This window comes from Ascidia mentula, chromosome 1 (assembly GCF_947561715.1).
Source record: "Ascidia mentula chromosome 1, kaAscMent1.1, whole genome shotgun sequence".
Taxonomy (NCBI): Eukaryota; Metazoa; Chordata; class Ascidiacea; order Phlebobranchia; family Ascidiidae; genus Ascidia; species Ascidia mentula.
In genome coordinates, this window is record NC_138566.1 from 382,627 (window position 1) to 397,346 (window position 14,720).

At 37.4% G+C, this 14,720-nt stretch overlaps 2 protein-coding genes across 2 annotated transcripts; both read left to right on the forward strand.

Annotated features, from left to right (window-relative positions):
- Positions 1–148: 148 nt before the first annotated feature.
- LOC145901099 (prestin-like) lies at positions 149–5,874 on the forward strand. The gene is made up of 16 exons (XM_082988907.1): positions 149–402; positions 597–718; positions 880–990; positions 1,146–1,292; positions 1,749–1,879; positions 2,032–2,202; positions 2,307–2,548; positions 3,251–3,401; positions 3,515–3,614; positions 3,828–4,015; positions 4,278–4,552; positions 4,830–4,908; positions 5,002–5,043; positions 5,103–5,148; positions 5,243–5,407; positions 5,466–5,874. The coding sequence occupies exons 1-16, from the start codon at positions 263–265 to the stop codon at positions 5,660–5,662; spliced, it is 2,307 nt and encodes a 768-aa protein (XP_082845033.1). The 5' UTR covers positions 149–262; the 3' UTR covers positions 5,663–5,874.
- A 2,684-nt stretch (positions 5,875–8,558) lies between these two features.
- LOC145903933 (uncharacterized) lies at positions 8,559–12,744 on the forward strand. The gene is made up of 3 exons (XM_082992127.1): positions 8,559–8,652; positions 8,906–9,750; positions 9,886–12,744. The coding sequence occupies exons 1-3, from the start codon at positions 8,559–8,561 to the stop codon at positions 12,742–12,744; spliced, it is 3,798 nt and encodes a 1,265-aa protein (XP_082848253.1).
- The last annotated feature ends 1,976 nt before the right edge of the window (positions 12,745–14,720 follow it).

Consider the following 14,720-nt stretch of genomic DNA (forward strand, 5'->3'; position numbering starts at 1 on the left):
TAAAATTTTGCACAGATTTCTGTTTTACACAGACTTATATGTGGATCAAGTTTGGAAAAAATTTGTGACCCGGTGTAGTAGTATTTTCCGGTTGGCAAAGCACATATGTTATACGTCATAATGGTGCCAAGTCATGCGTGCGGTCAGTGAGTTGTGTGCACTCTCTGTTATATTTGTACACAAGAATGAAACAGCGGGAATTTAGCTGGTCATGATTGCTATGGAATAAAAATTGGTGAATTTCAGTTTGAACCAAGAAGCGATGGAGACGAACGTGCATGTTTCCAGGCCTACGTTTAGCGACGAAAATTTCCACGAAACTTACAGCTTGAATGAAAAAAACAGGCTAAGTTTTCGGCAACGGCTTAGTAACTATGCCCAGACGCAATGCTCCGTTAGCAGGTGAATCGTTTTGTCCGTTGCCTTTTTGCGTTACTATTAAAAAAAAATTGTATAATATAAATGCATGATGGTGTTTTATTTGTCACACTTTATTTCGTGTGTTTGTGTTCATGTGCATAGTAGTTTTTGCAGCAACTACAAATACTTTTGATTTATTATCTGGTAAACTTTTGTTTCAAAATATCAACTTCCAGGTTTTGGAAAACGTTTGTCAGCTTTTTCCCGGTGTTAGTTTGGCTTCCAAAGTACAAGAAGAAATATATTGTTGGTGATTTGATCGCTGGCTGGACGGTCGGTGTCATTAGAATTCCACAAGGTTTTAAATTAATGGATTCTTTAGTTTTATTCAAACTTTTTAATATTGACGGAATCTAGCCCAGTATACAGAAGGTTGTAGAAATACATGAATATATTCATGTAAAGTATTGATGTTGACTAAGTTGATTGAAAGTTTTTAGTCCATTGCATATATTGTAGGAATGGCTTATGCTCTGCTGGCTGGTGTTCAGCCCGTATTTGGTCTCTACAGCTGTTTCTTTCCCGTTCTACTTTGGTTCGTCTTCTCAACTTCCAAACACACGTCTGTTGGTGAGTTTTTGTTCAATTCATTTAAGGAACAAATTTCTCATAAAGAAAGAAGTGTATTTGCTGCAAATATTTTTCAGCATGTCTTAAAAATTTTGATTGTGGGTGAAATTTGTGTGAATTTTGTTTTATTGAAGCTGCAAAATATTTCTTTCCAGGTACGATGGCTGTGGTTTGTTTGATGATTCAAAACTTGATTGATCTTCAAATCCGCGATATTGTTCCTTCATACAACGGAACACAATTATTGTTGAACGGAAAACCTGTTGACCTTGAACAAATAGACCCAAAGTACATTATAACAGGTCAATATATAATTTTTCCGAAATTATAGGTCGTTATTAAAAGAAAACTTCATAAGTTCTATAAAACTAGTGATTTCTGTTGTTGTTGATGACTAAGTTTGAAATTTGCAACTCATCCAGCTGAGGCAAACTTTGTTGATAAGAAAAAGAATAAAATATTTGTTTTAGAATTTAAATTGTTGATTTGCTCTGGCCTCTAATTTATTCACAATTAAATTTTATTATTCCGGAAACTTAAAAGGGAGTAAAGGAAGATCAGTGCCAGTGAGTGATCTTTTATTTATTTAACAGAAATATTATTTTTGCCTTGTTATCATCTGTTTCTATCTTATTCAAATAGAAACTGCCAGTCACCTAATTGCACAGGCCGACTCCTGCAGTCATTCTTGACATTTTCTCTCTTATATTTTAATATTAGTAATTGTTGGGAACAACAAACTTTACATAAAAATTAAGGTTTTTCTGCAGACAATTCCAACCACCAAGTTTTAAATGACACGAGTTATTTGGCCGACACACTTTCCAAGCTTGAAGCAGACAAGATTGAAGTTGCTTGTTCTGCAACTTTGCTTGTTGGAATTATACAGGTTTGTGTAATTAACGTTTGTAGATGGTTTGTTTGCTTTTAACTTTGTGACATTGCAATCAGCTTGTACAGGTTTGTTTTGGGCTAAAATAAGATTTTTTTGGTTTTGCACAAATTTTTGAAATTTTGAATTCCAAACATTTGTTGTTGCAGCTGACGATGGCTTTCCTTCGACTTGGTTTCCTCACAACTTTGCTATCGGATCCAGTTATTCAAGGTTTCACCACAGGATCCGCGTTTCATGTTATGATGTCACAAGTGAAGTATTTGTTTGGGCTCGGAAAGTATGTTGGAAAGTACAGCGGCCCGTTTGCTCTGTTTAAGGTTTGTTGTGTTATAATGTTTACAATTCTTGGTTTTAATTAAGAACAAGAATGTCCAACATTGAGACATTGTACTCTGGTAATATTTCTGGTGGTTTATTTTAGATTCTTGGTGACATCATCACCCATTTACCTCAAGCAAACGTGACTGATGTCATAATTACCTGTATTGCTCTCCCCTCCCTCCTAGTGGTGAAATACTTGAACGAGCGCTACAAACAAAAACTTCGAAACATTCCGATACCGATAGAACTCATACTTGTTGTCGTGGCAACCATTGCATCATACTTTGGTAACCTTGACGACCCACCATACAATGTGAACATAGTGAAGACCATTCCAACTGGGTGAGAGTTCAACTTATATTTTTTACCACAGAATTTTTTTTAAAAAGTTTAAGTAAGTTATAGCAAGGTAATGGCATTCCCGGCACACAAGTTCCAGGCAATGTTTGTAACAACAGGAAACACATGTTAATTTTCCTTGGTTCTTGTTGCCAACAGAACATGTTGTTTCTCACAATATTTACATCGCACTGACATCACAACTCCCCGTATCCGCTCCCAACATCATGCTGTGGGATTCCGCCTGTTACATCTGTTACACAGTGCTCACTCACAACCTGTTTGCACAAACAAGTGATAAATGATCACAAACATTAGACTTTATGTAACTCACCTGTTTACACACGCTGGCATGTGTGCATAAAATCTGACATGGCTTGTGTTTGTATGAAAATCAAAACAGGGCAGAAGTTTGTGTTTATAATGTTGTTCCATACCATAAACTTACATTAACAACAATTATGCTTTCATGTAAACATGGGGTTTAGTTGGAAAGCAAACATTATTTCTCATGACAATGTTGATATATTTGCAAGCTGCACTTGATGGTGATTTGTTTTCAGCTGATTTTATGTCAACTCTTCTGCTCCTGTCCATTCACAAAAAATGGAATTGCTTTAAAACATTTTATATTTTAAGAGAAATTGCTTATTTACAAACAATGCACGTTTATTTACATATTGAACCATTTCTTACTCCCGACAGGTTTCCAACTTTTGCGCCTCCCTCACGAATAGATTTGTGGGGGGAGATGGTGAAGGATTGTCTGATAATGGCATTTATCAGTGTCGCGATATCGTTGTCTTTAACCAAGATTTACTCGGACAAGCATGGATATGATGTTGATGCAAATCAGGTGGGAAATTTATTTTTGACTGACACGGTTTCAGTATTGGTCAACTCTGCATGATAATAAAAATATTGCTAAAAGTTTGAAAAGTTTCAAATAAATGATCCACAATCTTGCAGGAAATATTTGCGCTTGGAATTTGCAACACGATTCCTGCTTTTCTCAGTTCGTTTGCAGTCGCTGCCTCATTATCGAGAACTGCCATACAGGAATCAACCGGTTTGTATTTTGCCACTAACGTTATCACCGCTACATTTTGGTCAAGATTGACTGTTTAAAAAAATGACGGCAAACGTTTTTTGGGAGAGCAAAGTGCTAACAATAGTATATTTTTTCTTTTCAAACTTATGAAAGCTCCCAAAAAGTGTCAATACTAAACTAGTTTAACAAAATTTACCTTTCTTCACAAACAAAAACTTTCCGATTCCTCAGGTGGAAAAACTCAGTTAGTGAGTATCCTCTCATCCGTTTTAATGCTGATTGTTCTTCTATGGCTCGCTCCATTGTTCGAACCCGTGCCAAAATCGCTACTAGCTTGTATTATTATCATTGCACTCAAAAGTTTGTTCAAACAATTCGTGAAACTGAAAGAACTTTTCGCTGTCAGCAAAATTGACTTCGTGAGTTATTTTTTTTTAATGTTGTTTAGTTTTTTTAAGCAAATTTTTGTGAATTTTAAGTTTAAAAAACATATCAGTCAAATTGTCCATAATAATATTTGTTGAAATCTTTTATTTAACTCTGTAAATGTTGACCACACTATCTATATGTTTATGAGTGGAAACAAAAACAAGTTAATCACAACTTTGCATAAATATTACTGATACTTATAAAGGGTTTGCTTGTTATGTTATCCATTCTCAAGCTGTTTACATGTTTCAGAGCATATGGGTTGTCACATGCTTTGCTGTGGTCGTCCTTGGAGTTGACCTTGGCCTGGCAGTAGGTGTTGCCATGGCGATCGCAGCTCTCATCTTCCGCATCCAGCATCCTAAACATGCGGTTCTTGGAAGAATAATGCACACTGACCTTTACGCCGATAGCAAAAAATACAAGGACGCGTATGAGATTCCAGGAGTGAAGATTTTCCATTACGCCGACTCAGTCTCGTTCACGAACAAAGATGCGTTCCGAAACTCACTTTATAAAGCTGTCGGGTAATTCATCAGTTTACACTCAACTTTTCCTGTTGCTTCCTTTATTATATTGTTACCGCATATATTTTGGTCCCAGTTTTTTTCTATACTTTTTTTTTATTTTGTCAGATTACATTTTTCCACTTTATGGAATCTTAACTTATTTTTTCTGCAGTCGAATTGTGTATGTCAGAAAAATATTATGACAAATGACTTATTGTTTTTCTTAAGTACCTTATCATTCCACATCAACAAATATAATGCAAAACCCTTGCAATAATGATCTTTTATATTCAAGAGTCAACCCGAGCACTGTTTTGACCAAAGTTGAGAAACAGAGGAAGAAGGGGGTGAGGTTGGCGGCTGACAGCGAAACTGTGAGTTTCTTACTATCTTTGCAATAATTTTAAACATTTAACTCAAGTAACTTTTATTTTCACTTGCAAGTTTTTTTCTTTTATTTTCTTCAGAGATTAATCAGAATGGAAGAAATCCAAGGTTCTGGGCAGGGGGTGAGTTTTAATTAAATTTTAGCTTTGGAAGAAAATTATTTGAAACTTTATGATTCCAGACATCCAGCGACAAAGTTAGAAAACGATCAAACTTGTCCCCGGAAGGTTCAAAATTAATTATATATTTATACTAATATTTTTATTGGTGAAAGTTGCTAAGAAGACAATCGAACATTTTATTTTATAATATTTTTTGCAGCAACTTCAATCCTGAACAATCCCGTTGCTCTCATGGGATTCAGTGTGTTAATCCTTGACGCCACCATGTGGAGTTTTATCGATTCAACAGCTTCCAGAGAAATCATACAAATAATTGTAAAGTTTCAGTCACTAGGTGTCAGTGTTCTTATTGCCGGGCCATCAGGTAAGATTGTGATGTTCACCATAAATTTTTCCACAATACCATTGTTACGTCATTGTAGGAAACGTCATAAACACCCTAGACGGGTGCGGCTTGACATCACATTTGTCACGTGATCGTGTATTCGTCACAGTTCACGATGCAGTTGTTCATGCGGAACGTCTCGTCCAACGACAACTCAAGCGTAACGACGAAAGTTTTGAAGAACCTTTTTCTTCAATGCCGGGATATCCGGGATTCGATTCACTTGCACTGTGACGTCATAAGGGCGTCTGTTGCGTTATAGTTCAAATGCAGTAACTGTACATTTAAAATGGCTTCGAATTGCTGTGAATTTGTTAATTTTTTGTAGCCAGGAGTACATGGTGCATTGTGTAAGCTGCATACAGATGGCTACTGTTTCGACCTTGGTCAATTAATATCATTGGCTCCACTTTGCATATCGTACTAAGTGCATGCTGCTTATTAAACGTACCTGGTGCAAATATAGTGTTGTTGGTTGGCTAACTGTTTAAACCCAACCTGTACATTGAGATTTGCATAAATTCAAATAATTCTTGCACCAGAGTTACGTTGGACGCTAAAAAAAACGAGAAATGCATCTAGTTAACCTGTTAACATCAACCAATTTAAAACTTTAAGGGGTTGGGGCTGGTAGTTTCAAGGTCAACACCTCACAGCTGCTCACAAAACGTGGCGATGCAAATAAGTTGTTCACACCAGGTCCATCGAGAGAGAGAAATAAGTGTGTCGGTGCGAGAACCTTTTGTAATTTAGATCACATGACGTTATCGGTGGAGACCCAGGCTTCTACGATAGAAATCACTTAAATCATGGGCCCCCATTTGTTGTTCATGGGCCCACCTTAACGAGGCGGGGGCCCTAGTACGCGGCACCGGCTGCTCCCCCTCTCTCGTGTAGTCTGCATTCAGGTTTCAACACTCCCTTATTTCATTTTTTCTCTTGTAAATCGAAAATGCTTCATAATTATTGCAACCGAGTAACGATTCGGTTTTGAAATCTCTGAAGTATTTTGAAAACTTTTATTAATGATACCCAGGGTCCACGACTCATTGATTTACATTACTTAACTATGCAGCAGGAGATTTAGGTTTTTCGTTTGTCTGTTTCGTGTAAATTTAAATAGGTAATTTCTACGTAATTTAAAAACTCACTCTACACATACGGTTGTATTAAGTGCAGCCTTCATTTGCCACGAATAGTTGCTGTTATGCAAAGTGAAGAAGTGCGATATGGTAAACCTGAACTTTTTACTTCACAAGTTGTCCGAGAAACAACCTTGAGGATATTTAGGAATTTATATAGATAAGTTTGAAGCAGACGGTTTGTCCACCATGCACGGGACGCAGAGATTGAATTATTCGCTTAGCTTATGGAAACTTTAGAACAGGTTTCTTTGACAACATCATAAAAAAATCATTGTTAAGTTAGAAATGGGACTTGGAGCCAAGTAGGAACCAGAATATCAGATTAAACCCAGGCATGTTCGGATATAATTAACGCAAGTATTTTCTGACTACGTTTTTTACAAAAACATTTTACAAAGAAGATGTTCAACGAATGTAATCTTCAAACTGGTTTGTGATTATAACAGAGATTGAAACAACGCACTGGAATATATTGTGGGCGGAAATGAGTCCCCGGTAGTTGGTGGTCACTTACAAATCGATCGAATAGTTCAGATTATATAACATCATATTTACGAGTTCAAGGTCACCTTTTCAATGCTTGAACCCCACGTGTTACACTAAACAGCAATGTTAAATATATTAGTCGAATGGTTATATATGATTCGGAACATTATGTTGTTTGCGAACTAAAACAATTCCTTCATCACAAACAACTTTTTCATGAAAACATCTACAACACCACTGTATGGTTCAACAATTTAAATGTGCTGAGACACCTTGTTTGATTTGTCGTCGTGTTCGTTGAAAGCACACAGGTCATATAGGGGAGACCGGGGATAGCTCGGACGGTTTTGGAAAAATTGCTCATATTTTTTTTAAATTATGAACCTCATTCTTAAATTTTATTTTGTTGTAAGTAGTAAAGCATTGCTCAAAAAACAAAAGGTTTTTCGTTCGTTTTAGCTCACTAAAAATGTTTATTCAGCCCATTTTTTAAACAGGTCTCAAATGTCCGAAGTCACCCCGGTACCGGGGTAACATCGGACGTGACTGGGGATATCTCGGCCAGCCAGTTTTAACAGACATTTTTTTTGTTTATTTAACAAATAACTGAAATCAAACTTGGCGCAATATCAGCTTTGGGGCATTAGCGCATAAAATATCATTCAAGCTTTCAGGAATCGGGGCGTGGCCACTTATCGTTTCGACCCTTCCACACGTTCATGCTTTGGGTAAATCGTATACGTTTAACGGCAGCACGGATATCATAGATTTTTGAGTCAACAAACGATTTTTTATCTTTGGGACTTTTTCTTACTGCCAAAATTCAATCATTTCATCCAGCCTCTGTTTATTCTCTACTATGACCGATAATTTTCATAAAACTCAAAAATTGTTGCCTTCTCGCGATTTTTTGCCATGATGTCCGAAGTATCCCCGACCACGTGACGACATAGAAATTTCTAAACTATGGCCGTATTTTTAAAGGTTACACAAAATCATCATTGGCCTATCCAAGAATACATATTTGATTATGCAATCAACCCAAAATTACTGCATTTTGATTAACTGTGACAGATATATAACCTTCCACATACATATTAAAAAACTTGGTTTCACTGATAAATTGACTTTTTCGATTATAACTTTTTAAGCAGACATGATTTAATTCCAAAGTTCCTGTTAACGTTTGATGGAGACATAAAGCTTTTGTAAAAGTGTCTTAACAATACCTAACTGTGACGTAAAATACCTGGTCCGAGGTATCCCCGTGTCCGAGGTATCCCCGGTCTCCCCTAACGGACAGTCTATACCAAGTTATGGTTATGCAAATAATGGAGTGGGTTGAAAGAAAAGCAACTTCCCTATTTTGATTTTCTGACAATTTGTCCCCTAAACTACCTTCTGGAATTAGTATATATTCAGCAGACATTTTCGTTCACAGTTCTTAGTTATTTCATAAAATTTGTTATTTTGCAGCTAAAACACAGATATCGTAGATAATGTTTAAGTTATTTTTGATATTTGTGTTCATCGGATGGGCGGAAGGTGAATGTCCGGGTGAGGACACGAGTCTGGCTCCTCTTCCCATTACTAGTAAGTTCTGCTGCCCTGTTTCTACTCTTGTTGGCCAAGCCTATTTGTATCATTGAAATGCTACGTGGTATTCCAGAAAAATTAATCTCAAAAGGATAAAAATGCAACAACCACAAAGCAAACTGTCCAGCAATTTGAATATGAAAAAGCGCCTTGTTACGTCATAAGCTCAAATCAAACAAACAATTAATTTAAACAATGTGTAAATAACTTGACATTGTCATTACAAACGATAAATTGTTACTTACAACAGGAGATGAAAATCTACCGGTTTGTGAAGCTCCGTATCTTGACCCCAACTGCACTTGTCCTACGTCCATGTTCGAATGCGCTTGCCACAAGGTCGGTAAATGTGGGTCCAATCAAGCAGGATGTATTGTGTGGGATTGGTTGTACGACGGAATTAACGACTGTGGAGATTGGAGTGATGAGTTTAGTGGTGTTTGTCCTGATGGTAGATTCCAGTGCGATTGTTTTAACACAACTTGTCCAGGAAGTTATGGTTGTATAGAAAAAGGTTTGCATTGTAATGGACAAAGCAATTGTCGAGATTTAAGTGATGAGATCAACTGCACATGCCCAGTAGATAAATTCGAATGTGCTTGCTACAAAGCTAAAAACTGTGCAGTTAAAAATGGCTGCATTAGCAAAACTTACGAATGCGATGGTTTTGATCAATGTGGAGATGGCAGCGATGAGTTTAACTGCACATGTCCGGCACATATGTTTGAGTGTCCATGTTTAACCACCAGAAACTGTGGCGACTGCATAAGTAAATCCCTTATATGTGATGGACATATTGACTGTGATGACGGTAGTGATGAGGTTAACTGTACGTGTCCAGTGGACAAGTTTGAATGTCCATGTTACAAAACTAAAACTTGTGCCTCCGTTAGAGGTGGTTGTATTGAAAAATCTCTACAATGCGATGGATATAATACCTGTGGAGATTGGAGTGATGAGGTTAACTGCACATGTCCAGCGGATACGTTTGAATGTCCTTGTTACAAAACTAAAAACTGCTCTACAGGGTATGGTTGTTTAAAAAAATCTTGGCAATGCGATGGACATAATACCTGCGGAGATTGGAGTGATGAGGTTAACTGCACATGTCCAGCGGATATGTTTGCATGTTCATGTTACAAAACTAAAAACTGCTCTACAGGGTATGGTTGCATCAGTAAATGGCATGAATGTGATGGAATTAGTCAATGCGAAGATGGTAGTGATGAGGTTAACTGCACATGTCCAGTGGACAAGTTTGCTTGTTCATGTTACAAAACTAAAAACTGCTCTACAGGGCATGGTTGCATCAGTAAATGGCATGAATGTGATGGAATTAGTCAATGCGAGGACGGTAGTGATGAGTTTAACTGCACATGTCCAGTGGACAAGTTTGAGTGTGCTTGTGTTGGATTGAAACAATGTAGAAATGATTTAAAATGCATTGATCGATCTTTGTTGTGTGACGGAAAACCTGACTGTATTGATGGAAGTGATGAGACACATTATACATGCAACTGTTCTGGTACTCACGCCAGATGTCCATGTAATCCAAATAACACGCAATGCTCTCCAGACAGTAGATGTATACCTTTTACATGGATAAATGATAACTTCGTAGATTGTGTTGGTGAAAGTGACGAAGTTTGTTCATTTTCTAACATCACATGTCAATCTTGTCATGTGGTTGCTCTAACTTGTCCAAGTGAAAAGGAAGCCAGAAATCTCATACATACGACTTATCCACATACGTGCAATGAAGTTGTTAGTAAAACGTGCGCTACTGATGTTAATAATTGTGAAGTTCATAAAGTGGTTTGTACAATTCCAACATGTACAAATCTTACTGAGGTATGCCGAAATGTGTTTTTCTGCGAAAATCAACAACTTATATCAAGCAACTACTTTTGTGATGGAAAAAGTGATCTGATTAACAATTGTGGCGACAAAAGTGACGAAGTTCAACATGGGTTTGGGTTTAAATGTTCTGGATCATCAAGAAAAGGTGTTTGTGTTTTACCTCAAACCAACGTCTACGATTCAGTGGCTCAATGTTCTGACAGTTCTGATATTTGTTTCCTCAATGGACAGTTTAGATGTTTCCAGTGTTTGGACAGAAAGCTGATAGTTTCAAGCAAGCAAGTTTGTGACGGTGTAGTGGATTGCTTTGATATGTCAGATGAATGTTTATGCGAAAATAAAATATTGTGTCGCGATATACGAGGAGATTGTCCCCAGAACCAAATGCATTGTAAGGACAGTTCTACGTGTGTGGACCAAGATAAGGTGTTGTGTAACACAAGTTTACAATGTGTTAACCAAACTAACACAAAATACTGTTCAACTGCTGTTTCACGCAACGAGTGTGTAGCAGATGACAGAATTTACACTAATAATAATATAGACAACGAGCCCATTTGTGTTAAACTGATGAAGAAAGAATTTAGTCGGTGGTTTCAAAGAAAGGACGCAAAACAATTCTTCCCATTGTGGTGTGATGGATCTATCAAAGATTATTTAGGTTTAAAAGGGGAAGAATATTGCCCGAACAGGTTTAAATGTTTCGCTAGTGGGGAAATCAACATAGAATCACATCGAGTCTGTGATGGAATTATTGATTGTGACGACATAACTGACGAAGTTTTAGAACTTTGTAACAATACCAGCTACTACTGCAAAAGTAAAGGAAAGATTTCCATCGATAGGAATCATGTTTGTGACGGAATAATCGACTGCGATGACGTATCTGATGAAAGCAGGTGTCGTTGTGAAAATACCAGGTTTTATTGCACCAATAAACAACCTTTGTCTGTTGAAATGAAACTTGTACAGAACGGAATTAATGACTGCTCAGACGGAAGTGACGAATGTGTTAATTTAGCTGGAAACGCATTTGCAGACGTCAACGAAATGATCGCAAACCCAGTTTATCGAGGTATCTTCTGGGTGACAAGCATCTTAGCACTGGGAGGGAATTCGTTTGTATTTGTTACAACCACACGAGACTTAAAAAAAGCTGGCAATGACCAGAATTTGTTCATTAATACAAGCGTTTTTATTCTTAACCTCTGCGTGTCTGACCTTCTCATGGGAGTTTATCTACTGGCAATCATAATACAAGGGACTAGATATTCGGGATCTTATTGTTTGTTTGATAAAGAATGGAGATCAAGTAGCTTGTGTTCAGAACTTGGAGCACTTGTAGTTGTATCATCAGAAGCATCAGCTTTCACTATGACAGCTATGACCACATTTCGACTGATATCGGTTTATAAGCCGTACATTATACGAAACGTTAGTGTTACTAAAACTGTGATTGCTGAATTGTCTTGTTGGACATTAGCCATTTTGTTGGCAACCGTTCCTTTGCTCAACGCAACTTCTGAGTACTTTGCCACTGATGTTTGGTTTCCAAACAACTTTTATGAAACCGATTTCGTATCAAGAGAAAACATGTTGTTACTTGCACAAAGAATTTCCGCATCAGAACCAGAGTCTTGGTACGATGTTAAACGTACAATTGAAAACGCCTTTCCACGTAACTCTATCAAGGGAGAGTTTGGATATTATGGTGAAACGAGCGTCTGTATGCCACGTTTGTTTGCAACAACCAATGAGTTTGCTTGGGAATATTCAACATTCCTTATCACAATCAACTTCCTCATGTTCATCTACATGGTGGTTGCTTATTTTCTTATTTACAAGCGAAGCAACCGCATGAAAGGATCCAGAAGCACTGATGGCAGCTCCAAGATGCAGAAGAGAATCAGCAGGTTGATTTTGACCGACTTTTGTTGCTGGATTCCAATTTGTGTGATGGGATTTTTGAGTGTTGGAGGAGTGAAGATGCCAGGAGACGCTTATGTGTTGAGTGCTTGTCTGTTGCTTCCAATCAACAGCGCCCTCAACCCCTTGCTCTACTCCAAAGCATTGGAAGAGAAATTGCCTAAGATGAACAATTGGCTCGTATCCAAAATATCATCATTCCATACAGCAAGGAATCGTTCTTCTCAAGCGTTCGATTCAAGTGTTAAATACAACCCCCGTGCTGAGCAGGATGGCGGGGAAGTGATTGAGCTTGCTGGATAATGTGATGTTCTTGTCAAGCGTTGCTTCATTTATAACTTTTTTTTGGATACCAAGAAAAATTATTTTTTTAATTAGCAATGACCAGTAAACCTCTACAACCGTTTATTGTTAAATCGGTTGTAATTTGTAAGTTATTACTTGCTCAAGATCTTTTGTTGAAAAGGTAACTTTGCGTATCTGTATTAGTAAAACAAAATGAAGTGTAGATTATTTGCTTTTGTCAATTGTTAGTAATATCGGTTTGGTTTAAATGTCCTGATTAAATAATCATGTGGTGTGGAACAACAAATACTAAAATCAACCCAGTGAACGTTTCTCAGGCAAGAATTTAGACAGATGCGGCTTGATATTTGAATGAATTCGAATAATTCTTGCACCAGAATTACGTTGGACGCTAAAAAAAGCAAGAAACGCATCTAGTTAACCCGTTAACATCAACCTAATAGTTTAGGGGCTTGGGACTGGTCGTTTCAAGTACAACACCTCACAGCTGTTAACAGAAACCTGAAAACGTAAACAGAAATCACACGTCACAAAACGAGTAAACAGGGCAACGCAAACAGGAGACGTTCAGGTTTCAACTCTTAAAACTATTACTAGGCATCTTAAAACTATTACTGTTACACTGCTATTATTACTGAGATTCTACAAGCTATTCGCCGACTTGGGATTTATTCTCACAGCCTGATAATAAACTGTTTATTCGGATACAACGGTTTGCTGGTGAGGTTCAAACCTTACAGGCTCAAGCTACTTTTTTCGCAAAAAAAAGTTGCAAAATTTACCCAATGACTTCGCAAAGAAAGTTGTGAGCAGTTTTTAGATTAATTATTGTACATGTGCTTTAGGACCTATATTAATATTAATTCCCCCAAATCAAGTTTAGAATGTTATTAACATTAAGCCCGCAGAAGTTGACCTGACGGAACCGGTCGCAGTTCCTCGACATCCTGCACTCACTCGATGTTTTTTCTGAAAGGGGGTGGTGTAGCGACTACTGCGTATTTATCGAACCGTGACATGCGTCGATTGCCTTTTTCTACGTTTATTGACCACCCTTATTCTAGCAGAATTCTGGCAAAATAATTTTGCAAATTTGCCATATTTTACAAGGTACAACAGTCATTTACTAAAAATTTGTGTTTTTTGATTAGAATCAAATTACAGGGGTCAGCAAGCAGTTTAAACCTCAAATCATGTTAAAAAAACCTTGTCGCAGCTATATCAATAAAAAAAATCGCCTCTTTTGCGATTTTCGAAAAAAAAATTTGCGGAAAATCTTCCCTATAATTCAAACAATTCTGCTAAGCGTTATGGTAATAGGTGCCAAAATTGACCAATATCAAGAGAACGGAAATTTAATGCTCTACAACATGCAAACATATTTGAAATTAAGATGGCGGACGACTTCCAAATCTCCCATTAAACGTGACCCTCTTTTCGCGGTTTAGCATAATGGCGGCATGCGAAAAACTTCTCTAATTTAAACAACTCTGCTCAGCGTTGTGGTTTAAATACGTGCCAAAATTGACCAATATCAAGAGAAATTTAAACTGGTAAAATGTCCACGTCACAAACTGATCACCCTGTTTCCTGAAACTGGGAAAGATCTTCTACAGCCCCAAAATTATCGCCCGATAACTTTGCTAAACATGGACTATAAGATCGCCTCGAAAGTGGTCAACGCAAGAATACGCGGTGTTGTATCCAAGGACCAACACGGCTTCCAACCACACCAATATATGTGGACAAATATCCGGTTGCTGTTCGACATGATTGAGAGTACGGACCATTACCGTGTTTCTGGGGCAGTACTGTCTTTAGATATTTATAAAGCCTTTGACACTTTAAGATTTTTTAATCAAAACTTGAAACGATAAAGAAACATACCTTGGTTCAAAACATACAACGTTAAAATGCAGCGACGAGAGTTATACTTCAATTGCTTTTTGTCTCTCGCTCAGTGTCCTTGTCTT

Coding starts and splice junctions, on each gene's coding strand:
- LOC145901099 (XM_082988907.1), top strand. CDS start 263: ATGGAGACGAACGTGCATGTTTCCAGGCCTACGTTTAGCGACGAAAAT. Junction 991..1,145: donor TTCCAAACACACGTCTGTTG/GTGAGTTTTTGT, acceptor ATTTCTTTCCAG/GTACGATGGCTGTGGTTTGT. Junction 4,909..5,001: donor TGGCGGCTGACAGCGAAACT/GTGAGTTTCTTA, acceptor TATTTTCTTCAG/AGATTAATCAGAATGGAAGA.
- LOC145903933 (XM_082992127.1), top strand. CDS start 8,559: ATGTTTAAGTTATTTTTGATATTTGTGTTCATCGGATGGGCGGAAGGT. Junction 8,653..8,905: donor GGCTCCTCTTCCCATTACTA/GTAAGTTCTGCT, acceptor TACTTACAACAG/GAGATGAAAATCTACCGGTT. Junction 9,751..9,885: donor GCGGAGATTGGAGTGATGAG/GTTAACTGCACA, acceptor GGTAGTGATGAG/GTTAACTGCACATGTCCAGT.